This window comes from Corvus hawaiiensis, chromosome 4 (assembly GCF_020740725.1).
Source record: "Corvus hawaiiensis isolate bCorHaw1 chromosome 4, bCorHaw1.pri.cur, whole genome shotgun sequence".
In the NCBI taxonomy this organism is placed as follows: Eukaryota; Metazoa; Chordata; class Aves; order Passeriformes; family Corvidae; genus Corvus; species Corvus hawaiiensis.
In genome coordinates this window covers 34,763,164-34,789,016 of record NC_063216.1, presented here as the reverse complement: position 1 = coordinate 34,789,016, position 25,853 = coordinate 34,763,164, and the positions used below count along the sequence as shown (strand labels likewise).

Below are 25,853 nucleotides of genomic sequence, written 5' to 3'. Positions count from 1 at the left end.
TCCTTCTCCGCAAGGCTGATCTCAATGTCTTCTTTTCCCAGTCTGTATATTTACATCTGGGATTTGCCCAATCCAGATGCAGCACTCTTGCACTTGGACTTGTTGAACTTCATAAGGTCCTCATAGGCCCACTACTGAAGTTTGTCCAGGTCCCTCTGGATTGCATCCCTTCCTTCTGTTGTGTCAACTGCAGAGCTCAGCTTCCTGTCATCAACCCTGCTGAGGCTGCACTCCGTCTCACTGTCTGTGTCATCGATGAAGGTACTGAAGAGCACCAGTCCCAAGACTGAGCTCTGAGGGACCCCACTCATCACCATTGACTACCTGGACATAGAACCATGGACTACAACTCTGGCTGTGTCCATCCAGCCAATTCCTTATCCACAGAATGGCTATTCATCCATCAAATCCATGTCTCTTCAATCTGGGGATCAGGATGTCATGTAGGATCATATCAAAGGCCTTACAGAAGTCTAAATGAGGGCATTTGTTGGTGTTCCTCTATCAACTGTTGCCATCACTCCATCCATAGAAGGCCACCAGGTTGGTCAGGCACAACTTGCCCATAGTAAAGTGATGGTGGCTGCCTTGGATGCCCTCTTTGTCTTTTACTTGCTTCAGCACATCTTCAAGGAGGATCTGCTCCATGATCATCCCAGACACAAAGGTGAGGCACATTGGTCTGTAGTTTCATGGTTCATCCTTTCTCCCCTTTTTAAAAATGGGAGAAATATTTCTCTTTTTCCAGTTGGCTGAGGACTTCACCTGACTACCATGACTTCTAAACACACCAGCAACATCAGCCAGTTCCCTCAGGACCCTGAGATGCGTATCATCAGATCCCACAGACTTGTGGCTATTCAGCTTCATCAAATCATCCCAAACCTGCTCTTGGCTTACAGTGGGAGGGACTTCAGTCCCCCCACACATGCCCAGAGGAGTGGGGATTTGAGAGAAGTGGGAAGTCTAGTGAACCAGGAACAAACTGTCTGTAATTGAATCCCAACATTGAGCCTGTAACTGCTGCTATGCCAAATATCACTACACTGGTAACACAAATTCAGGGCACAGCCCCATCATGAATGGCAACCCTGGATATTCTTTTTATGATTCCCAGTGAGAATGGGTACTTTTGTCTTTAGTCCAAGCAGTTAAACAAGTTGAGCCACAAAGGGGTAACTATGCAGAATATAGTTTATGCTATTCAGGCACATACAACCATGTTTTTGGCAAAATATGAAAAGCATGTACAAAGGGTAAGTTATTGAAAGCTGACAGCATCAAGAGTTTGCAGATTTTATTTGGAGTCCTCGCTTTGTGCTTCATCTTCTCCAGTGATCTTATTTCTTGCCAAGTCCCTGTACCCCATTACCCGCTCTCTAGATGGTCCAAGATCTTCCAGCTGTTTTCTTTGTCTGGTTTCTAGTTCTTCCAACCGCTTGCCAAGCAGGGCAAGCTCTCTTTGATGCTGCTCCTCCTTGAAATGAAAAGGAAAAAAAAAGTGACTCTATTACATTTTGCACACTTACAAGGGACCAAAATGAGCAATACTTTCATTTTCTTTAAGGAAAATAAAAACTGTGAAGTCCAAAACCTCCTTATTTGTTAAATTTTACTCATCAGTGTTTTGTGGGTATTGTTCTGACATTCTTGATGAACAGCATCAGGAAGAAATACACTTGCAGCTGTTCATCCTCTCAGATGAAGGAGCACACAAACCTGAGGCCTCAGTAACCACAAATCTGTAAAGTCAACCTGGTCAACATCAGCCAGAGAGATTTTCACCCTCAGCAGCTCAGCGTAAGACTCTTTTAACCACATAAGAAATCAAGCTTTGTAATAATGAAACTGTGGTGTGAGAACAACACTGTAGTATTTCTTGCTCAGAAGGAGCCATTTAAAGCCTCTCAGGAGAGGGACAAAGTATGGAGAACTGTGTTAAAACTGCCCATTTGTTACATCCTGTAACATATCCTTTGTCTTTCAAGTACTCCTTCCTATTGCGAGGAAGGGAACATGTCTAGATAACTCAAAGTTTCTTACTTCTGTTTAGAGATGAACTACACCTTCCTTAAGGCTAAGGTCAGTATAAAAGGACTGTTCCAGTACCCTCTTTTGCTGTATTATTTTCACGACTTATATCACCACCTGAAGAAGGGAGAAGGATGCTTCAGGCCCAGGAGGCAAGGAAGACGATGGCATTATACTGACTGGATTGAGTGACGGTATGTTAGGATTCAGAATTATACTCCGGAATTCATTGTGCCGACGTTGCAAGTCCTTTAGTCTCTTCTGGAGGCGAGCATATTCTTCAGAGGAAACATTCTGTCTAGGAAATAACAGATTTCTTATTGCTCAAAATCTTTGTTACCCCAACACAGCAGCACAGCTCTCCATGAGTGCTCTGCTGTTTAATATCCCCAGTTTCTTATCCTTACACAGTTTCTTATCCTTACACACCAAAAGAACTGGAAGGTAGAAGATCTGTGTACATCCTTTTGCCTACATGTCTGTCTAAACGTACCTCTACATATTTAGCTATCTGCTCTATTACTGATTAGAATTTACACAAAATAAATTAAGCTTTTAATACCATTCACAGTAGTGAGTCAGAGAAGCCACATTAAATTAATTATTCAAATCAAGCCTGCCATAGGTGCTCAATGAAGAGAGAAAAACCAGGACTTTATATTTCAAAGAGGATGCCATGTCTGTTTCTCTTGCAATTCTGAAGTCTTTTTCACTTCCTTCTTTTAAACAGATTCCTGCAACTGTGTCTATCAGGTATTTTTTCTCTTTTTCTTCTCAAAGAGACAGCCCTGCAGTTGTCTCATAAGCTCTCAGCTGCCCATCCTAAATAGAATCTATTCAAAGAATTCTAGTGCTGTAAAGGCCATTAGACTTGACTCTGGTTACTACTCTAGGTAGCATACACCTTCAAAAATACTTCATATTTGTAAGTCATACCTTGGGCATATGTAATTTTTCAAGATAAGAAGAAGTGAAGTTTATTACCTATTTAACACTTGATTTTCTTTTTCTAGTTCTTCCATCTTGGCTTCCAAAAGTTCTATTTTTTCACGCATCCTCCTTTGTTTATTGTCATTGAGAGTCTTTCTCTGTCAAACAGATGTTTCAAACAGCTAAATAATACCTTGATAGATTAGATCCTGTAAAAATTAAATCTACATTACATGGTTTCAAGCTGTTACACTTTATAGGATCTTCTTTCCTTAAGAAGAGATGCTGTGTTGTTTGAAGGTGCTAATATTCCCATGCTGGGAAGCAGAAGAGATGGCAAATGATCCATAGTTGTGAATGAAAGAGGCACAGCTGCCAGTCATTTGTTGGTCAGTGACCAGCTGTACTAACAAACATTAACTGTATCTGAGAATCAAAACAGTCATTCTTTAAATGACCATGTATAAGTAAATATAAGCATAAAGGCATGCTTCCTTCTTTTTTTCTCCTGTTGATCTTAACTTTCCATGACCTTAAAAGATACTGGTAGGTTAACCTATGTTCAATGTGTAACACTGCTAATTAATCTTGAGCTTTTATAAACAATCTGCCTTTTCTTTCAAATTATTTAATAAAAAGTAAGCTTAGAAGAAGAAATAAAATTTTAATATTCCATCAAGGAAAAGCAGCATCATTTGTCTAGTATGTGAAACATCACCCTCCCTCATTAAGGGGTCCACCTCTTAAATATCCATCAGTGCACATGTGTGTGTGCAAAGAAAGCCTCACAAAATCTTTGATGGCATTATAACAAAGTTGTTTGCTGTAATATTCTTTTGCATGTCACTTCAACCTACTTCTATGCTAATCTTGAAGAACCCAATATATTTAGTTATTGTATACAGTAGACTGCAAATAAACTCTTAATATTGAAACAATTTTAGCTGGCCAACATAAAGTTGAACTTCACACAGGCTGGATCGTTCAAAAAAGGAAGAGACAACATGCCTTTTTCTGAGCAACAGCAGCTCGACACAGCTTGTTCTTCATTTGCTTGTATTTCTCTTCATACTCTGCCATGTGCTGAGTAAGCATATGCTTCTCCTGCAGCCATTCCATACGTTGGTATTCTAAAGTCCTTTGGAAAAACCAGGTTAAAAGATTAAGAGGTTATACAAACAAAGCAGTGCATTCAGTTAATGCCTTAAGGCTCTTAAAATAGATGCATCTTTTCACAACTCCTACTTGTATATACTTAAATAATCTGATTTAAATTTGATTATGTTAACAATCTAATTGTGACTATGACATTTGAACTTGTGCATTAACATTATTCTAGGTTTTGGTCAACCATGAGGCAAGTTTTGAAAACTGATTCCAAGAAGCTAATTGTTGGTGCCTTGTTGGATTGGCATGCTGTCAAACCACCCACAGAAAATTCCTCAATTCAGGTCAAATGATCACACTGGAACACAAGAATAGATGCCTATGCTAAACATTAGTTGTCAGAAGAGCTGACAACTACCTTCTCTAGGAGAGCAGGGTGTTGCCCTATGGGGTCTACTAAGTCTTTGTAACAAACTTGCTCAGGATGTGCTCCCAACCAGAACAAACACCAGCTCAACAGGAAGCTCCCACCAATATGGTTTCTAGGTAACATTCCAGCTCAACACACACCACCAATGGCATATGTTATCTGTTTAGACCTTTGCATGGTTACAATATACTAAAATTAGGCTGTGTTCTCTAGCAGTGGATAGGAAAGGAGCCAGTTTCTCCATGCTGCCTTGTTTGTTTGGGCTATCTGCATTGCGAGTCAAAGCAGACAAGAACTAATGGCATATTTACTTACTGTTAAAAATTAAAATCCAATGGTGAGATTCTCTGCAGTAGATTTTAAGAAGGCCAAGGCTCAGTATTAGTGCATCCACACTGCTCCAGTCCTGAGCAGATGCAGCTTCCCTACAGGGACTCTGAAGCATCTCCATAAATTTCTCAGCAAACCACCTCTCCCCTCCCCACAGTAGAAGTATTGGGCATCATCCAGTCTCATATGGTAAACAGGGTCCTGGCCCATGTGTTACCTGTTACGGCTCTTTTAGTTGACCCAGCATGGCTTGTGCCTCACTCTTGACTGTAAATAACTGCTAGTACCCAGGAACCAAAGCACCTGGGGCAAGCACTGCTTAGCACTAAAAGGATTTCAGCTGAGGCAATGGTTAAAAATGCTTGAGGTTGGGTGTGGGGGTTTTTGGAGGTGTTCTGGGGGTGGGGGTGTTGTTTGTTTGGTTTAAATGCCACTAACATTGTTCCAAAAATGCTTAACAAGTGCCTGTTTGAGCTCATCTCTGATTTGTATCAGTCTCATAGTTTGCCTTCAGCTCTTTTTCTCCTTTCACATTTTCATTTCCAAGCTTAAGATTGACACAGACAGACATGCACCTGCTTTGCCTACTTATGTTCAATGCTCTACTGGCATTACTTTATTTATCTGACACTTTTAATCTTATGTTTTCTCATCTTTTGGTCCCTATTTCACTTCCTCTTGCTTTGGTGCAACTTAACTCTTTGGTGTTCAAGCTCATAAGAATTTACTGAGCTGAAGAAGGATGTCCTATCACTCACAGATTCATAAAAAGAACAAAACATGTCCCAAGGCTCCCAGGGTAGCAATGGCACAGACCTGCAGGACTTACATGCAGGCTACAAAGCTGCTTCATTTTTGCAATACCAGCCTTAGTGCATCTCCCAGTACCTACATACTTGTACAATGATCTCTGAGGACTGACAAGTTCCTTCCACTGCCTTCTCAGGAAAACCTAGTCCTGACTGGTTTCTGATCCATAAATATGTAAATGACACTGACAGTCTCATTCAAGTAACAGCAACGATCTCATGCAACATATGAATACGCCTCCTTAAAGCAAACATCCAAACTATTTAATGTGCTAGTGACATACTCTGCAGTCCAAATGCAATACTACCTTCAAATGTTACATTGAAAAGCAGTACTTAAAACTAATGACAACATAGCAATTGCAGTACCAATTAGTAGCAAAAGAGATGTTAAAACAAAACAAAACAAAAAAGGCACATTATGCCTCTTGGAGATTTTATACTTAATCTGGGACACTGACTTTTTAAAAAACCCACCACACAATAATCCAGTACAAATTAGACACATATTTGGTTACTAAACTAGGAAATTCTGAAAAGCCATTTCAGACTGACAAATTAATCTTTAAATTCTAGGGAAGTGTTCATTTCTATACGAAATCTGAATAAGATTTGGCTTCCTTCTGCATTTATTATCATATTTTGATGGTATGTGGTCAAGCTTGTCTAAAAAAAGGAAAGCGATTATTTTTAATTTTGATGAGAGGAACTAGAACATATCCTATCAGCTTTTACTTACCTCATATCAGCTAAAAGTATCTCATGGGAAAGGAAAAGAAGTATATGCACATATACTGACTGGGATCCTGGAACCTCATCAAAGCATAATACAATGCTTGAAAGCTTTTTTCACCCATGCAGCTTAAGCACTCTTAAAAGAACTGTCTGAAACTCTAGATCCATTTATACCTATAGAAGTTTGACATTCACTTCAATATAAGTAGAATTTCGTTTTATGTAAGCAGTGTATCTCACTAATCAATAATTAATTTTAACAGACATTAATAGAAACAAACTCCGGTTTTTAAAGCTGCCATGAGGAAAGCTTTTATACATGCTGTGCAACAGAATGTACAGCCATTTTGTACAACTGTCCAGTTATTTCCTGTTAATTTTAACTTTCTGACTTTATTCAGAATGTACAATCCATAGTTAAGTAATCCACATGAGAAACACAAGCAACATGAAAAGTAAAGCCAAAAGAAAAAAATTACTTCTCTGTTTCCAGTTGAGCTTTCTCTGCCTGAGCCCTTGCATGTTGACATTCTAGTTTTGATCTCTCCATTACTTCCTTCAGCTTCTGATTAGACTCCAGCAAATCATTTTCTGATTGAGAAAGTGTGGCAAGCTGGAGTTGCATATCATGTACTTGCTACCAAAACAAAAAAAGATTTTTTCAATTTCAGAAGGTATGCAAATAACCAGCAATTGATTTTGAGATACTGAGACAATAAAAAATGGAGACACCAATGGGCTTTAGCTTTTCATTAGCCTTTTTTACTTGTTTCTTTTCTCTTTACTCAACAGTTTCTCCAGAAGCTTTACAGTAAATCACTACGAGACAAAGGGTTTCTATTGCAGTTGACGTGAGAAAGGTAGGCAGGACTCTTCAGTCATTGATGTATCCCCCAGAACTTGAGAAATCCAACACTTCAGCCCCCAGGGCTAAACAGAATTCGAGGACCATGCAACATTTTAGTGCAGAGCTATGGAGCTATCCAGGCTCCTCTATCTCGTAACACCAATGTGTTACAGCCAGCAGTGACTGTACCAACCAGTTCACAAAATAAGGAAGCACTGAAAAGTCCAACCTCTGCAGCCAGCATATAGAAATGATCATTTCCCTTTCCTTTTCCTCCCCCCACATGGACACTTAGAGCCCCCAATTTCTGATTTCTGGAGAAAAAAAATAATTGCCTCAAACTGCAAGTGCACACAGCTTGCAGAGTACTTTGATGCAAAGCTATTGTTGTTACCAACTAAATAACATCACAGGCGAGCAGGAGTTAAAAAAATTGTTTTATTTTCAACACTGCCATCAACTGACTCTGCAATAGAAATATACCTCTTTACACTAGTTTGTTCATTTATGAAACATCTGTTAAACACTTGAAGACCCTCAGATGAGAGATGCAGTATAAATGCAAGGCATTACCTAGAAACAATTTATAAGTCTCCATGGCAACTGAATCTCCAGTTAAATAGTGCATAACCGTATTCAATATATCAGTCTATAAACATTCAGCTTTGAAATGCCTGGTACCCACAAAACACATGAAGCAAAAAGCTGTAATCCATTTATAGAGGTCCAGGAAAGCATGATTGATTTCTGAACACTTCTCTCTAAATATCTGTAGTACACATTTTGTCCCCCAGGGAAAAAAAAAAAGCCTTAAAAATTCAATCTAATCTTCAAACACAAGACATGGTAACCACAGGAAGGAATGTATTTCTCTATAAAACACTACAATGCAACAAAACCTTACCTGTTTCAGATTAGCATTTTCACATTTCTTTTCTTCCAGCTCCTCTGTCTGCATAGCTTGCTGTTGAATTTTTAATCTACAATTGTGTAAGACATCCTTATTTTTATCTAATCAAAATACCAATGTTATAAATTAGGAAAAATCAGCCTGACAAATAAATAGCATTATTTGAAAGGCTGATAAATATTTAACTAAAAAAATATTAAAATATATTTCTATTCGTTCTTAAAATTCACAGAGGAGTAAGACTTCTGGAGTTTGAATCATTTTATCATACTGACCTTCATACAAAAACTATAGTAAACCAAGTAAACTCACCACCATAATAACCAACTCAGAGACATTGTATTAGGGTCTCAGCTTGCCAGGTGCTGCTATGGTGCCATTGTGGAAAGAGAAATGGTTTACTCTAACACTGGCACTATGCCAGCAGCTAGCACTGAACCAGTTTTAACAAATGTGTATTGCTAAATTATTACTTCCAAATGGTCACTGAAAATAACATTTAAAGGTTCGAATGAAAAGTGGTTTTTTTTAAACCGTTCATTTTTAATTCTGTGCTATTTTTTTATATAGTGCAAAAGATAATTTTGCTTCATCCACTATAATGAACATTTCATAATGAAGATTTCTGTATCTATGAATAGCAAGCTTTTCTACTGTCTACTGTAAAGAAATTAAGGGGGGGAAAATGAGAAATTTGTGCTAAGATTAGGAAAGCCACACTACCGCAAACGCTGAAGTTCCTTTTTGCTAGATTCTTCTGCCATCTGCACAGCACGTAGTTTCTCTTCATACTGATCTTTTTCAGATTGTCTCCAAGAATCTTGTTCCAGTTTCATCTTCTCTAGATCAGCTAATCTGTTCTCGAGTTCTAACCTGAGACATTATTCAACATGCACATAAGAATCACTACAAAATGCCAGAAGTGTTTAGTTTAAATTAACACAAAACAGTCCTCTTTTAGAAGTTGAGGAAGAAATCAGTAGACATACTTTTCATTCTGTAAGGCTGCAATATTGTCAAAAACTTCCTCTCTGGCAGCTTGCACTTTCCGAATTAGCTCCCGATCCTTTTCTACCAAAAGCACTTTATGACGTTCAACAGCTGCATTAAGAATTTCCTTGTCGGACAGCAGTCCTGCATTATACATTTAAAAAAGTTAAACATGTCATTATTGATAAGAACCTGATGAAATCCTGTATTCAAATAACTTTATAAATAAAAGGGAACTAAAAATCTCAATTCAAATGACAGAATGAATGGGGGAAGGGAAAAAAACAGAACACAAGAAAACCAGAACAGATCTTTCTTAGTATAACAGTAATACTTCCAAAACTTTTGAGAAGTAACCATTACACTGGAATCATGGTCTATGAGAGTTTCTTACTTTAATATACAACAGTAATTCAACAGTTGATATTATTATAGGTTTAAATTCCAGAGCAATTTATACTAAGCACTTGTGTCTGGATTTAAAATTTTTTTTTAAATGTTCCACAATAGCCATGGAAAGGTTGAGCAAGGAAATTTTCTTTTTCTGGAAAAGTTTACTGTAAACAGTAACTGGTTATCAGTGAAACCAGCACCTGGGCTACAACAAATCTCATATTTTAATCCACCTATATTACCAAATAAGGCATTTCTAAAACTATGACTCTATAGGCAGGCACAAACGATACAAATTAAAATCTTGTGACTAACACCTGTGTTCAGTGGCAAATAAGCCAATATGCTCTAACAGTGACTCCTGTTTATTTAGCTAATTCAGTGATGCAAATGGAATTCCGCAGTAATTTCAGGTTAACTTAAATCTTGTCAGTACTGAGTTTCATACTTCATAGGGCCCAACATTTTCAGTTTGCAATATACTGTAAATATATTGTCAGTACAGAGAACACCACTTTTTCATTGCTCTTAGCGAGCTTAATATTAAAGCAAGTGAACAGAAACAATTATTTCAGGAAGACAGAGGTACTATTTTGGGGCTATGGCCAATCAGTAAGAGGACAGTTCTCTTTAGAGCTGTGTAGTGATTTAAACACAACTAGTACTAGAAAGTTTTGGCCTTTTCACTCTAGAAAGCTATTTCAAGTTGCCTACGTAGTCAGCTGCTTCAGGTATCTTAGAACAATACCTATTTCCTTCAAAGAATGAGCTAGGTACTGTATTTTGTAAGGCAGCCTTATTGAATGGGTATCAATTCCACAGACACAGAATCAAAAAGAAAAACCCCAACCACTGAAGCCCTACAGCACATTAAGGTTTCAAGCAGAGTGTGAAAGACTCTGGAATTTAGCAATAATAGAAAAAAATAACCATATGAAGCATATAATTTGAAATAGATTATGCTCAAGTTGTGTCACAAATGCACTAATTTACATAAATGTAAAACTGCTCTCAACTGTTCTTCACCTAGCAGAGCAAGTGAAACACACAGTTATTTCAAATACCAAGTGAATTGTCAGATCTACGACCTAGACCAGAAGCAGAAGGTGAAGGCTGCCAGGGAGTGTTCAGAGAAAAAAAATCATTATATTATTCTAACTAGAAGTAAACAGATGAAACAATTACAAAATAATTTCATACTTTACCATCCATTTCACTTTGAATCTTGTTTCTCTCTCTTTCTATCTCACTCTTTGTTCTTGCTGCCTCCAGTTTGATATTTGTTACTTCCAACTTATGTGAATGTTTAAGTTCTTCTACCTGTGAATTAGAAAAAAACAACACCAAATTAACTATAATAAATTTATATATATTTACTTCATTTCTGACTAAAGATACCTCAGAGTCAAGCTAAAGTAAAAGTAAATTTAATCTCCATAAGTAAATCAAAACAGTGATACTCGGTGCCAGAATATCAACTACCTCCCCAAGAATTTCAATTTGGTAACTACTTATAGTCCCCCTGGCCTCCTGGAGTGCTACATTACTTTCCCAAAATCCAGGTTTTCACAGTTTTAAAGTGCATTTTAAATCAAACACTTCTCTGCAGACACCTCAAATGGCCTCATAAAAGTAGGAGCTTTAAGAACATCAAATCAAAGAAAATTACTGCTTGCATGGAAACTTTCTATAGTTTAGGCATTTGAATGCAGTAATTACACGGTCAATGAGAATTAAATATCTGGAGGAAAGCACTTATAATGAAAATCCATTCACAATGACAAATGTAATTACAACCTGCTAGCATATACAAGTGGCAAAAGGTTAAGAATGACACAGTAGCTTATTAAGTAACTACATGGAAGATTTAGGTGCTTATATACTAAGTTGATAACATTTCAGGGCAGCTTGAAAAGATTTAAGGTGGTTTTTTTAAGGCAGAAAATCCAGAAGACAAACACATGCACCTGTGCTCAGGAATAAGTTTGAGTGGGAACAGAAGCAGGTGAAGGATAGTATAGTAAAGCTTCTATTTTCCTCCCTTTGAGAAACAGCAACTGGAACATTTTATTTTGTCCTACTTCTGGAAGGGAGCAGAGAAAGCCAGTTGATACAAAAAGTAAAGACTGTAACAATCCTCTATATATTCTGGGAGACTATTGAAAAATGTTAAACACAAGTTTTCCCGTCCTATTTAGCATTAATGGGGGACAAGTATGGCATACTACATAAAGAGGCTTTAAATAGTGGTATAGCTATATCCTATTCCTATGGTAAATTAGAACGTTTTTAATGAATGACCAAAATTAAATACTTAGCAGTCATAAATATGCACTGTAAAAAGATCTCAAAAAAAAGGAAAAGCGTACAAACATAGGAAAAAACCTCTAAGATCTAGTGCCAACCAACCAAAGTTGCTCAAATATGTTTTAAGACAATGGTCTACTTAAAATGCTATGATGCAATTCTGTACGGAAGTGTTTCTGTACAAGCTATGCTGGCATTAGCCCAAGAAAAAGGCTATGCTAATGTGACTACCCTGCTTCTAATATAACCTAAATCTTCACAAGTAATTCCAATGCAGCTCGCTTCCTGTAGCTAACACAGCCCATTCAGAGGATATGTTTTAAGATCTCCAGAACCCATAGCTCCATTACAAAAAAAAGGAAAAAAAATCAGTTTAAGGCTCTAAAGGCTGGCTGTTTTCATGAGCATTAAAAACATGAATATAAAGATACCTCTTCAAGTCTTGTTCAAGAAAAAGGTCTAGAAGATGGAATAATAAGAACAAAACCTCAATCTTTAGAGATACTTTTAGGTATGATGCTTCTCCTGTAAAGTCACATTGTCTTTTAACTGAAACTGAGGGAAAAATTCCATACCTATTTTAAGTCACAGCAGAAGACATTGTTATTTTATTCTTAGTGCAAAATATAAACAGAAAAACATAATAGGATGTGAAAAATGTATTTCAGATACCAGAAAAGTACTTACTTTAGCAGCTAAAGAATTGACTTCTCGTTCAGATTTGTGAAGTTTGCTAGTTAAGAGAATGTTTTGCTCATGACTCATCCGCAGTTCTTTCTCAATTCGATCAACCTGTAGTTCCGCAGACTTCTTTTCTGCCTTGAATGAAGGAAGTATTTTTAAGATTTTTGGAGCTGAGTTGCTGTTACTCATTTGAAATGTTTGATTGATCTGGGCTTTCAGATATTACTGACTCATTATAATATATAATATGATATATAAATATTCATCTTTGCTCAACCATATATTCCAATACAACAAGGGTCTTGAATTTTACTCAAAAGTCACAACTGTTTGTACTAACACCTCCTACACAGAATCACACACATTTTCAATCCTCCTTCATAAGGAGGTGGTGTAATCTGACTTGGTTAGGAGGCAGCAGGTGTGCTTACCAGTAAATTACTGGGCTGTAAACAGTGTAACTACAAATGGTGCTCAAAAATGTATAATATGCTGGCCTATGCAGTTGCACTGACAGAAGAATTAACATCATGGAGAGGAAATAAAATGCAATTACTGTATTATAGACTCAAGACCCAATCTTTACTGAATATCAAAAAGGTAATCTAATATATGAGTTCACCTTCCTTTTTCTGAGCATTTCTATTTTCGGCAGGGCACTCTTTAAAGTTGTCTAAGAAGATTACAACACTTTTTAAGTTGAGATCAGAGCATTTTGTAACTAAGGTATACAGCAGTGATAACAGTAAAAAAGAAAATTAACCATCTATCTGCATGCTACCACTGTGCAAAGAATCTACATGAAAAGGCTCACTACCTAGGGAGGTAGCAAGAACAAGCAGAAGGTCTGAGGACCACAGATGAGGAATACAGTGGAATCCTGGGGAATGTACAACAGGCCAGAAATACCAGTTTCTTTAAGGGAGAGCAACAGCCAAGAACTAAACAACTGCAGTAATGTGTTGGGGAAAGAAGAGGCACAGGTAAGGAAAAAAGATGACAGACAAGGAAAGGATTAAAGAGAGGAGTATCATGTGACATTTTTGAAAAGAACAAAGAATTTACAGATTATTAACATACTGGTTTCTAACTCCAGCCAAGTGGTAAGTGCTGACATGACCTTCTTACTGACTACAAATACGGATATCACTCGCCTGTTTAGAAAGGAGATCATTCAGCAGAATCTCTCAGTTGAGAGACTTTCCAAAGTTGAACTGGCAGTGCATGACTCCCAGTCAAGTACAATTTGATTTTAAATCTGAAATGTACAAATTCAAATTGTAGAGTCAATGGCCAAATTATCAGTGACAGTTCTGTCAGGCCAAGTGTTATTCTTACTACACTCTACAGGGACGCAAAACAATAAAAAAGTCTTACCTCTAGAGACCGCATCATGGTCTGCATCTCAGCTAACTGTCGTGCTTGTACTCTCTGAACATTTTCTGCTTGCACACCACAGTTGTGTCTTTCTGCTCTTAGTTCTTCTACTTCTGCTTCTAAGGCTTTTAATTTCTGACACAGTTGTGCCTTTTCTCTAGAAAGTGCCTCCACACGTTTACTGTCCCTTGTGGGATCAATGCTAAGCAGCTGATTATGGAGTTCTTCCTTATCTTTATCCAGTCTTGCAATCTGATAGTTGTTAATCAGAAAAATAAAAAGCTCTTACATTGGTTATGTGTCAGGCAGCAACAATTACAGCAGTTAACAATTCAGAAAGGAGCAGCAGTGGACATCTAAAATATTAAGAAATTACATTAGCATTTGTTTTCTTGCTTAGAATAGGAAATTCAAAGCAAGACCACCTGAATGCCTATAACTAGTGGGGTCTTTTTGAGAACACTACAGAGTGCAATACTGATGGACATCATCATTAGCAAGATGGATGATGGCATGGAGTCACTTTCAGCAAGCTTGAGTACGACACCAAGCTGGGGGGAAATGGTCAATCTGTTGGAAGGCAGAACTGCTATCCAGAAGAATCTGGACAGGCTGAAGGAATGGACAGAACTGGGTCCTCTTCAACAAGAGGAGGAAGTCATGTATCTGGGATGGAGTAACCCAATGCAACAGTACAGGCCAGTAGCAACTGTCTAGGAAGCATCTCCATGGAAAAGGATCTGGGGGTCCTAGTAGACAATAAGCTGAACATTAGTCAGCAGAGTACCCTTGCAGCAAAGATGGCCAATTGAATCCTGACAGACTGGCAGAAGGATAACTAGCAGATCCAGGGAAGTGATCCTTTGTCCCCCTTCCAGTACTGGTAAAGCTGTACCTGGAGTTTGTGTCAAGTTAAGATGGCCACTAGGATGTTCTGAGGGTTGGGAAACATGACATATAGGGACAGGCTGAGAGAACTAAGCTTCAGCTCGGAGAAGATACACAGTGATGGGAAGAGAGGCAACAGGCACAGTTTGGAAGATGTGAAGTTCCAATTACATATTATGAAAAAAGCTTACCATGAAGATGGTTAAATATTGAAATAGTCTGCCCAGAAAAACTATGAAATCTCCATCCTTGCAGATGTTCAAAACTTGGCTGAATATGGTCCCAAGCAACCTGATCTCATTACACTTCAATATTTTAAGCAGGATTTTGGACTAGAAAGTCTATTCCAACTTACCCTATGATTCCATTATTTTGTCATTACAACAGAACTCAATTCTGCTAATAACTCCAGACAGCCAACATGACTAGGCCCCAACAGATAACAAATCAAAAAAAACCCAAAAAACCCCAAAACTCCAAACCAAAACCCAATAACAACAACAAAACCCCCAGCTCTCTCTTACACAGTAGTACAAAAGGTACAAACTAATCTGGAGACTGTAATTAACAAACATATAAATACATAGATTGTTATGTTTCAAAACAAGTTACATGGATTGAATATAATACTGAGGGCAAAAGAGTGAGAAAGAAAGGTATGTAAGCATTCTCTCCATATTTGGAGACTAGTCCAAACTCTGATCTGCAGCAGTCCTTTAAAAGTTTCACCAGCATTCTCTTTGAACAAACCCAATTTCTGCAGCAAAAGCCCTCGAAATGCCTTTTATGAGGAGATTCAATTGCATGATATGCCCAAGCCATCATTTAAGAATTAGGATGTTTTTATAGCCTCCTTGTGCTAAATGACATGGAATGTTAAAAAGCCCTTGAGAGAAACCAGATCACACTGTGCCCTGGGCTCAAGGTACTTTCATTCTGTGTCAGTCTGCTAATTAGCTGCAGGACTAGCATAAACTCAACAAGCCCATGAGAGAGGCAGGCTGTAAAGCAGCATGTGGGTTTAGCTCCAGGAAGGACAACTGTTCTGTTTTTAATGCACTGCATTTGCAAACTTGGATTGATTTTGAAAGTGACAATTGCTTTGATTTGTGTCTGATGTTTGGAGTAATACATTCAAATCTGGCATCTTGGAATATATGCTTCCAGACAAATACTTAAATGGATATGCAAATGACATCTGCAACTCATTTACAATGCTGTATGTATTTAAAACATAAATAAGCTGGCAATTTATTTAGCTACATACACTTTTGAAAGTCTGAAGAAATGAATGAATAGTTTCTTCAAGAGCTAATATAATTGAAATGAAGTTAACCAGTTTTCAGTATCCTTTTGATTATCCCCATCATGATCCAAACTAGGATCATGACAGGTACATTGCAAAATGCACCCTTATCTGCTATTAACAATACCTTACCTTCCTTGATAAGCTGCCACGTAAGTAATTTAAAGTCTAAACTTACATTGGCTACTCAGATAATTTATTAATTTCAAATTAGCATCATGTCTCAAATTCCATCACAAATGTGATTAAAAACAGGATTAAGCAAACATACTGGCAATCATTTACCAGAAAGCAAGTTATTCTTACTTTTAATAGCAGAAATAACATTGCAACCCATCACTGAACAAATCTACAGAGGCAGCCTTAGGTTAAGTCACAAAAGTGCTTTGAGAATTCAGAGAATAGAAACAAACATTATGAAATGGTGTCAAACTGACAACCCTTCAAGTACCAACAGTTCCACAATGTTCAAGCTGCTTTGTCAGAGATGTTTTCTAAGCTACTATAATGTTCTACGTACCTCAGCCTCATATTTTATTTTCTTCTCTTCTAAAATATGTGCATGTTCTTCCTTTTGATGTTCAAATTCTGATTTCAGAAAGGTATGTTCATAACGAAGTTTGTTATATAGTGTTCTGTATTTTTCTACTTCCTAAGTCAGACCAAAAAAACCAAAAATCAATTAAAAGTTTTCAAATTTATTTCCTTCAAATGTCCATGCAATGTTCCTATTGTTTCACAAGTTATCTTTGATGAACTGAATGCTGCCTCCTCCCTCTTCCATGATTTCATCCTTCCCCGGGACAACAGTACCACACAAATAATGTCATACTTTGCTCCCCTTTCAGTTTTAATTTCCTAAGGTTTTAGGAATAACTATAAAGCAGCAATCATGAAATAGAATTTCAATACTTATGACTTACATTTTCTAGCTTCTGATAACGCTCCCTCATAGGAGACTCCAATTCCTCGTATATTTTTGCTTTTAACAGTTCTAATTTTTGAGGAGTTAGCACCTTAAAACAGAAAAGTATCACAAATAATTAGTCATATTCAGTTATTTACACTGTGATAGGTCACATAGCCAGGAATAAAGTATTTCAAATATGATTTTAGGAATTCTACTTGATTTTCTAGGCTTTTCTAAAGAAATTTCAATAGTAGTTACAGAAGCAAAAAAACATATTAGTGAACTAAAAATATTCTGGAAGATAACAGAAGCATTTAGAATATCAGTAGTTATTGGTAAAAGCAATGCAAATTTCAGGCTGAATTGCCAGGAGATTTATCTCCTTTGTGGGGGATGGGGGAAAGAAAAGCAGTCTCACATTAAAGATAAAGAATGAGTGTCTAGAAAAACTTAAACAGTAAGTGAACCAACCCCAAAAGATCAAAATGAGCAACACCAAACAATTATTTGCAAAACACATTAGATGTGTGTTCTCCAATGGATATGTGGTACTGGTCTGAATGAAAAAAACATCAGGAAAGAGTCCTTGCCTTAAACTCCATTCTGTATGGTATTTTGTTAAAATTTCTTGGTATGGTTCACACAGCAAACTATCTACCAAGAAGCAGAGTTTAAAACAAAAAATTTCATCCACAACTGTGACATATTCTAATTTATTCTACTTTTCTTTCACTTATCTGTACCCTGAAGTCCCTGGAACTAGTTCTAATTATGGTACTGAGGTGCATCTCCTCCATTCAGAGTCTGGGATCCTTTGATTAGAGGCTATATTTGTTTTCTAAGAACATGTCCTGCATTAGTTTAAGGAAACAAGCAGTTACATAGAGCGTCATCCAAGTTATCTTAAATGTTGAGGAGCATTTTTGTTTGAATTTTGTTTGGGATTTTTTAAGAAAAAGAAAGAAAGAAGAAAGCTGTCGTCGTGAAGAGAAACAAATACCTATTTTTCTAGTCACTCATCCTAACAGGTTTAGGCACCTAAGTTACCCTCCAAGGCAGATGATTCTCCCCTTAACAGCAGAGCATGCACAGATAGAGACTGAGGGTCTTACACAGCACCTAACAACAGGATTTAGATGATTCAGTTAAACAAGGAAACAGTAATTTCAACCCATAGTCACTCTAGAGAAGAATCATTATTTGGATTGGGTGGATTTCAACATACCTGAAATATGCCAAGCTGGCTATATACACACTGCACTAAGAGAAAAATATGCATGGTCCTACTACAGGATAAAAATACATACTAAGTCCTTCCAGTAAATTATCTTACCTGCATCCTCACTTGTTCCAGCTCTTGTGTTTTACCCAGCAACTGATCTTGATATTCACTAATAAGCTGCTGAAATTTGTCATGTACAGTCTGTTTTTCAACCAACAACCGTTTCAGTTCATCTTGTGATTTGGTATAATCCTCTTGTAATCTGAAAGATAAAATGCATATTTACTTTATAGTCACCTTTTAAAATTAGACCTTAAAGCTCAAAAGACTCACACACAGAAGCAAACATCCGAACATCAAATAAGAACTAAGCTATTAATATTCTCTTCCTGTAATACATTGAAAAGTTATCCCATATTTACAAGTATAAAAAGTACTGCAGAAACATCATCTGCAATGTCTTATAGGTACTTTGAATTGTTTATTTTCTAATATGAACAACACTCAAATCTGTCCTTACACACAGAAATAGCTGGCACACAACACACATACAAATAAATCCCTTCCAACATTTAGCTTCACCTTTTAACAGCTCAAAGAGAGAACCTTGTTTAAATTGATGTACCTTAGATGTTCTGCCCTTACAGTTTGATAATTTGCTTTATGGTATTCACTTCGCATTTTTTCATCCATCAAGAGTTTTAGTATTTCTTGTGAATTAGCTGCATCACCATTTTCACCAACAGGAGGAAGGAGACTGCCCAAACCATCCATTTTATGATGACTGTTCACAATGAGTATGGATAAGATAAATGTATAACTAATCTACAAGACCATCCACTCCTTCCGCTGACATCTTAGAAGATCAAGACACCTGAACAAATACAAGGACATGTAATTAGCATTCAAATACATTCACAATTCAAAGGTTTCACATACTGCTTTTGCTTTAAGTACAGAAGAATCCTGGTTCTGCTGTAACTCAGATTAGAAACTTTTACTGAAAGTGCAACTCTTCTCTGTTCACGCAGCCTGCCCTTAGAAGTAATAGCCCTTCCAGGGACATAGAATACACTTAAACGTGAAGGTCATTTGAGTCAATACAAAATAAGAACAAGCACTACTATCTGACAGATTACATTAAATGTTATTTTCACTTATATGTTACGTTCACTTATATGTTATGCTATACACTGAGACTCCAACTATGATGCCCTAATTATGCCTTGTTAATCAGAGTTCAAGCAGAGGCCACAGACAGCAGACACATACAGCTTTTCTTACTAGTTATTAAAGTCAAAGATTGTCACACTATCCTAACAGGTTGTATTACTCAATACCCACTTTTTCAGCTGGAAGAAAAGCAGATAATTCTGTATTGAATTCCTATCAAGCCCTCTCTGGAGAAGAGTTAAGGTGTCAGGGACAGCTTGGAAGACACCTGCCCACAGTTCAGTCCTGAAATATGTAATTGATACATGTCACTTCCTTATTTTCAAAGCTTATCTTGTGGTTTCTTGTGACCTTTCCAGAAAGAGTTTTGCAAAATGTGATAATATCAGATTGGTGTGAGGAAAGCTGCAAATCTAAGTTGCAGAGAAATAAGTATTCTAATACACCCCATTAGTGCTTTTTGATATTTGAAGCAATGGGTATTAATCTGATCATTACTGACATTTCTACAGGATCTGGGAGAAGGAGGACTGCAACTGAATTTTAGGGAAGTTACAAAGCTTTGAAACCAACTACTGTCATTTTAGCTTTTTGCATAGCTGGACTGATGCCTAAGAACTCCAGGTCTGCAGCATGCAAAGTGTACCTTTGTACAAAGTAAAACTCAAACAGAAACAATGTTAAATCTCTACCATCACTACAAATACCTCACCTTCTTTATATGCACAGTCGCATGTATGTTTTCTACTATGGCACTCCTTCATGGATGTATCTTAAACACTTACAATTTGATTTTATAAACCCCTGAACTATAAGCAAGAGGAAAATCTGTCTTCCATACAGGAAAGTAACACCCATTCCACTAAGACATGATAATGTCAAGAAAACTTAAATGTAAGACTTTCTTTCCCATTTTTTCTTCCTCCATTGTTAAAATGGGAAAAGGTCAGAGAAGAATCTACCACTTATAACACTAGTCTAGGCAAAGCAACAACAGCAACTTCATATTCTGCTTTACCCAAATTTGCTGAGAGAATGAAGAGGAAGAAATCAGAATAAAGAACATTCTCCTCCATGACTGTCCTATATGCACAACCAATTTCAAATATTCATAAGTTCTGAAGAACCTTCTAATCAATACAATCTCTTTTTCATCCCTGAATTTTGTCGGCTGTTGAGAAACAAAGGACAACAGCAAGTTTCAAACTCAATATAAAGACATTTTCAATTGTTAAACCAGCAGCTGGATGAGGAGAACAGGTCAGTGATGCTAAGGACAATAAATCACATGAGAGGACAGAAAGCTCTGGTATACAGAGAAAATTCAAGGCAGCGTGTCCCTAAGAATTTCTAAGCATATCACCAGGGTTAACATGATCACTATTAAAAACAAACAAAAAAACCCCACACTAACAAAAAGAACAAATCAAACCAACAACAAAAAACCCCCAACAATAACAAGGCAACAGGACTTTTCTCCATCTCAAGTCTTTGCTTTCGTATGCTACAGATACTAAATGTAACTATCAAACTGTAAGCCAAAGCTCAGAATTAGGAACACACCATTTAAAGTTGAGTCTGAATCCTGCTGCTTACTTGAGTAAGAAGTATTTCTGAAGTGGCAAAACGGATATAAAGTCAAAGACACCAAGAAAACACGACGTTTTCTGAGAGCACGTCAGCCAAAAGATAAGCTGAAACTCAGCCTTTTGTACTTTCTATTCCAAGCTGCTGCAGGTGAGAAGTATATTCTTTCCTCACAGCTCTTGCTACTATCAAAAAGTGCAAAAATTATGAAGCAAGACACACACCTGGCCATGTATTCATATGCATGAAGATTTCATGAAAAAGATAAACCGAGAAAAGAGAGGGAGATAATTACAGTTGACAAAACAAGGCTCCAGACTGCAAAAACCTAAGCTGTATTTAAGGAAACAAAACTATTTTGGCTTGCAGGGACATCTAGCGGCAAATGTCGTGATTTGCATTCCTGGTGACAACTGAAACACAACAGCGATTTCATTACTTCGTGAGAGCTCTTTCCTCGAAAACACAAAGAGCAATTTGTAATATTTAACCTATTCACATTCTTACAGGCAAAAAAATTTTTTGTTGTTTTGGGGTTCTTTTCCCCACATCACTTCAAATAACTTCTAGCAGTAAACTGTCAATAGTCAACCACATTTAGGGATACAAATACTGTAAGTGTATTACCAACCAGAATCTCTTCTGTGCTAATGGCTAACAGTACTTGCTCACAGTCAGTGAACAGACCTTAAATAATCTTCAAAATTACACAAAGACTACACCCATAATTTTTGAGAAATACTTTAAAAGAACACTAGGTTCTTTCTCTCTTGGAGATGCGTTCAAGAAGTAGAGAAGCATAAAACATACTTTAAAGAAACTAAAGCTTAATTCTACACCTAAGCTATATCTAAGCTTAATTCTACACCTATATATTTACCAAATTTTATCAAGCTACCAAACTGCAAATTTGTATTAGTTGCTCCAAATTCATACTATGAAACTTTAACATAATTTTCCACACGTATAAATATAAAAGTATTGGTGCAGAGTCCTGAAATCTAGGAAAAGCATGCTCTGTAGGTAAAACACCAATACTTACTGTAGAATAGGTAAGTGAAGCACATCAATTACATTTCTAAGAATCACCTTTGTTTTGCCTTTTTTCTCCAATTATTTCTTCTCCTAAAGTGAGAAACATTGCTGAAGTTCCTACTATACATTTCCCCTCTTTAGAGCTGCGCATCATGAGAGGGCTTTCCTTTAGCAAGATTTTTCAGCTATATTATTTTAACTTTTTGTTTGCTACGAGCTCTTAAAATAGAGAGAATACTTGCATTTAGAGAAAAATATGATGATATCAATATAATTTTATTTCCTTATATTAGTTTTTATGGTACTTCATTTACAACAGCAAGGCTTCCTTCTTGCTCACCTGGCATAACCAAATGACATGGCTGCACCATGTATTGGTAATTCCCCTGAGTGCCATACATAACTCACTCATGGCTCTCTTTTCCATACCATAGCCACACTTAAACCACTTAAATTTACCGTGTTTGAACACTGTTTTAAACAGTTAGAGGATACAATAAATATAATTTTGCAACTACTGATGAAAAAACTAACAGTGTTTAGCCTTGTGCCATGTTTTGCTCAAGCAGTAAAACTCTCAGTAAAATCTGTGGAAGTCAAAGAGCTTCTTCACACAATGTATGGTCTAATTCCTCTGCCTGCTTCTGTCACAGCTCCAGACCTCTTTATTTGCTCTTTCTTTTTTTCTAATTGAATTAACCAAGATCTTGTGAAACAATGAACTATTTGCCTTAAAGAGTGACAAACTCAAAGAAAGCACAGGCTCATGAAAGCAACTCTTCAAACACCACCCCCTTCTCATCCCTGCTCAAGAGTCTACAGTAAGACCAGATAATGAACTAATGAAAAAGTGTAATCCAGCACAAGAGCTCACTGTCACCAGGAACAGGAGGTTCCACTCCTCATTTCTTTATCCCCATTCCTGTTTGTCATTCATCAGACCCCTTCAAGAACTGTTTTAACTCAAGAAGCCAACACACTCAAACAAGCAGAAAACACTCAATAGTTCTTCTGTGAGGTCAGTGAGTCACAAGAGCTCATGGAAAAATCCAGCAAGCGACATCATCAGTGAAAGTGGGCAGCTGGTACGGACTAGGGGAAAGGAACAAAGAGCCAAGTAAACAGACAGGAGGAGGAGCAAGCCTTTCTCCTTTCAGGAGCAGAGAGCTGGCACAGCACGGAGCTCAGATGTTCACAAAATCACAGCCTTGGACTAGATACCCAGATTTTAGACAGTCACAATTCAGTGAAACAAAGCCTATCTTAAAGAGCTACACAACACACTCATAAGAGATCAGACTTCCCGAGAACACCAAGTGTGTAACAAAAAAACCCCAAACCCCCTTCTACGTAATTTGAGAAATGTGACAGCACACTGCATATTAACAGTAGGGCTAGAAAGTTCCATAAGTTAGACACTGGTCAGATATTAGTGTAGAGAATCCAGTGAAAAAAACCACTTAATACATCTGTGCACCTAAGTGCAGAAATTTGGAGAACATCTGTATTACAGAAGACATCACTCTCATGCAAGCTACTATCACTCCCTCCACAACACTCACTACTCAAAGTACAAATTTCAACAACAATTAACTATATATTACTGCAGTGTCCATCCCTACACATGGCACACAGTACCACCCTTTCAGTTTCTGTTTTATACTACAGATCCGGTTACTTATTAGGTAAAAAACAACAAACAGGGTTCTCTCTTAGCTCAGAGTTAAAATTTGTGCTTTAGCCAGACACTACCAAGTGAAACTGACAGAAACATCAGTTACTGATCAAACTGAATTTTGAATAGGAGCTACAGCTGGTAAATTGAGCTGTACTCAAGAGCAGCCCGTCTACACACGCCACGTGTGTTTGCCACTGTTTTTTCATGGCAAGAAACCTTCAAACACACAAACTTTTGCTCACTAAAATCTCATTCAAAGTTCTACTCGGGCATACAAATGGCTGCTTTTTGCAAATATTTCTATACTTCTACAACCAAAACTTCTGAAAAATCACTCCCCTTTCATATTGACTCAAAAATCGAGATGTTCAGGCAGGGCATAGGTTTCATATTAGTATACGTATCCCACACCTCCCGTAGGCAGAAACATGATTTTATATACACTCTACAGTCTGGACGAAGATCGAGCGAGAGGCCAAGCAAGCTACTTAAGTCACCATGACCTTTTCACTGTTAATTTTTTTGACTTATGGACGTAGGAGCTCGGTCAGAGGCACAACACTAACACGGCAGACGCACATCCAGAAGCACAGGAAAATAATCATTATCCTCACAGCGCACGTGGCTGAGGATCGCTGGTGAAAAGCAAAGCAGACAAGCGTAAACACTTGAAAGCCTACAGCGAGCGGGCTTCTCCTGCCCCTGAACTGTGCCAGGCGACCCCGAACGCAGCAGGCCACAGAGGCCGCAACAGGCCGTTCCCGGAGGCGGCACAGCGGGCACGGAGGAGCGCTGGGATCTCCCGCCCCGACTGCGCGGTGACAACGGCCCGGGCCAGCGCGCGAGGGGCCCGAGCAGAGGCCGGGGGGCCTCCCCACCCGTTCGCCAAGAGGTGCGGCCCCACGCCCACAGAAGGGCCGCGGCCAGGCTGGCCCCGCTCACACTCCGGCCCCGCTCACACCCCGGCTCTCCCTCACAGCCCGGTCCTCCTCACACCCTGGCTCCTCCTCACACAGCGGAAACCCCCCCACAGCCCGGCCAGGCGTGGCTGCCGCCGGCCCGAGCGGTTTAAAAATGGCGCCTCTCACCTCCCGCCGGCGGCGCCGCCCGCCGGGGCCCGGGGAGCGCGGGGCACGCTGGGAGCGTTGCCGGGGAGACGGGCGGGCTCGGCAATGGCGGGCGGGCTCGGCAATGGCGGGCGGGCTCGGCAATGGCGGGCGGGCTCGGCAATGGCGGGCGGGCTCGGCAATGGCGGGCGGGCTCGGCAATGGCGGGCGGGCCCAGTCCCGGAGAGCCTTGGGCGGGCGGCCGCGGTGCGGGCCGCTGCTCTGGGCCAGAGATAGGCTGCTACAAGCAGCTCAAATACTGTGAACACCACCTTCTCGTAAACATCCTCATTTTCCCTCTAAAATCTCTTTGACTAAAGCAAGAGATTGAATGTCCTGATCGGTATTGGTATTCCTCTAATAAAGATAACAGCGCTTTAATAAGGATTAAAATTGTTTTCAATTAGTATATTAGAAGGTGGGTATTAGTGATGACACACACACATACCCAAAGAAAAAGTAAACAAACAAACAAACAACCCAAATGTCACATTTGCCAGCAGCTGGAGATTACAGCTGCAGTCACTCCCCAGAGGTGGCTGCAAGCTAATTGTGTCCAAACATCACTGATTTCCACAGCTACAATGGCGAGAGTTTAGTGCTTTCCTGTCAGCCCGACTGTGCAGACCGATGTCGCTGTGCAGGTTTTCATGTAGGTTGCACTTGTTGCAATGCTAGGAGTGATACACCAACAGTATTCCATCTATACCAATGTACACCCATGGGGAAATAAATAACACCACAAGGCTCTGCAATGAATTAAAATTTCATTTTTATTCAAAACAGATTTTGATTAAAAAGATGCAAATAAAAAGCCATAGATATAAACACAAGTTTACAAAGCAAAAAAAAATCTTTCTAGAAAGTATTATGAAGTTGCATTCTCACTTTCTGTATCCAGTTTGCTTTTTTTTTTTTTCCCCCCACTATCAGCTCTACAAATGCTAATGCTAACTAAGGTCAAGGAGAAGTCTTTCTCCCCTTTACAGTTGCATTAACAGGAATGGTAGAATGGCACAGATTTTTTCTTTAGTTCTATTAGTGTCTGTTCATAGCAGGATTACGTAG

The 25,853-nt window shown here is 38.4% G+C and overlaps 1 protein-coding gene across 9 annotated transcripts; it reads right to left on the bottom strand.

The window, feature by feature from the left end:
• Positions 1 to 1,176: 1,176 nt before the first annotated feature.
• CEP83 (centrosomal protein 83) lies at positions 1,177 to 24,843 on the bottom strand. 9 transcript variants are annotated; one of them, XM_048301634.1, is made up of 16 exons: positions 24,768 to 24,843; positions 18,832 to 19,080; positions 18,318 to 18,468; positions 16,998 to 17,090; positions 16,595 to 16,726; positions 13,881 to 14,132; positions 12,507 to 12,638; positions 10,718 to 10,832; positions 9,119 to 9,263; positions 8,853 to 9,002; positions 8,124 to 8,199; positions 6,852 to 7,009; positions 3,970 to 4,099; positions 3,016 to 3,119; positions 2,149 to 2,329; positions 1,177 to 1,477 (listed from the first exon to the last, which is right to left on the bottom strand). In XM_048301634.1, the coding sequence occupies exons 2-16, from the start codon at positions 18,978 to 18,980 to the stop codon at positions 1,298 to 1,300; spliced, it is 2,148 nt and encodes a 715-aa protein (XP_048157591.1). In that variant the 5' UTR covers positions 18,981 to 19,080; positions 24,768 to 24,843; the 3' UTR covers positions 1,177 to 1,297. The 9 variants fall into 9 exon arrangements, with proteins under 9 accessions (XP_048157591.1, XP_048157585.1, XP_048157586.1 ...); XM_048301628.1 differs by lacking the exon at positions 24,768 to 24,843 and adding an exon at positions 20,092 to 24,712; XM_048301629.1 differs by lacking the exon at positions 24,768 to 24,843 and adding an exon at positions 20,398 to 24,712.
• Between the last annotated feature and the right edge of the window lie 1,010 nt (positions 24,844 to 25,853).

What these genes read in the sequence shown, in the direction of transcription:
- CEP83 (XM_048301634.1), bottom strand. Translation starts at nt 18,980, where the DNA reads ATGGATGGTTTGGGCAGTCTCCTTCCTCCTGTTGGTGAAAATGGTGAT. An exon ending in TGGAACAAGTGAGGATGCAG is followed by an intron (nt 17,091 to 18,317) that starts GTAAGATAATTT and finishes TTCTGTTTTAAG; the next exon opens with GTGCTAACTCCTCAAAAATT. An exon ending in TCAATTCTTTAGCTGCTAAA is followed by an intron (nt 10,833 to 12,506) that starts GTAAGTACTTTT and finishes TCTAATTCACAG; the next exon opens with GTAGAAGAACTTAAACATTC.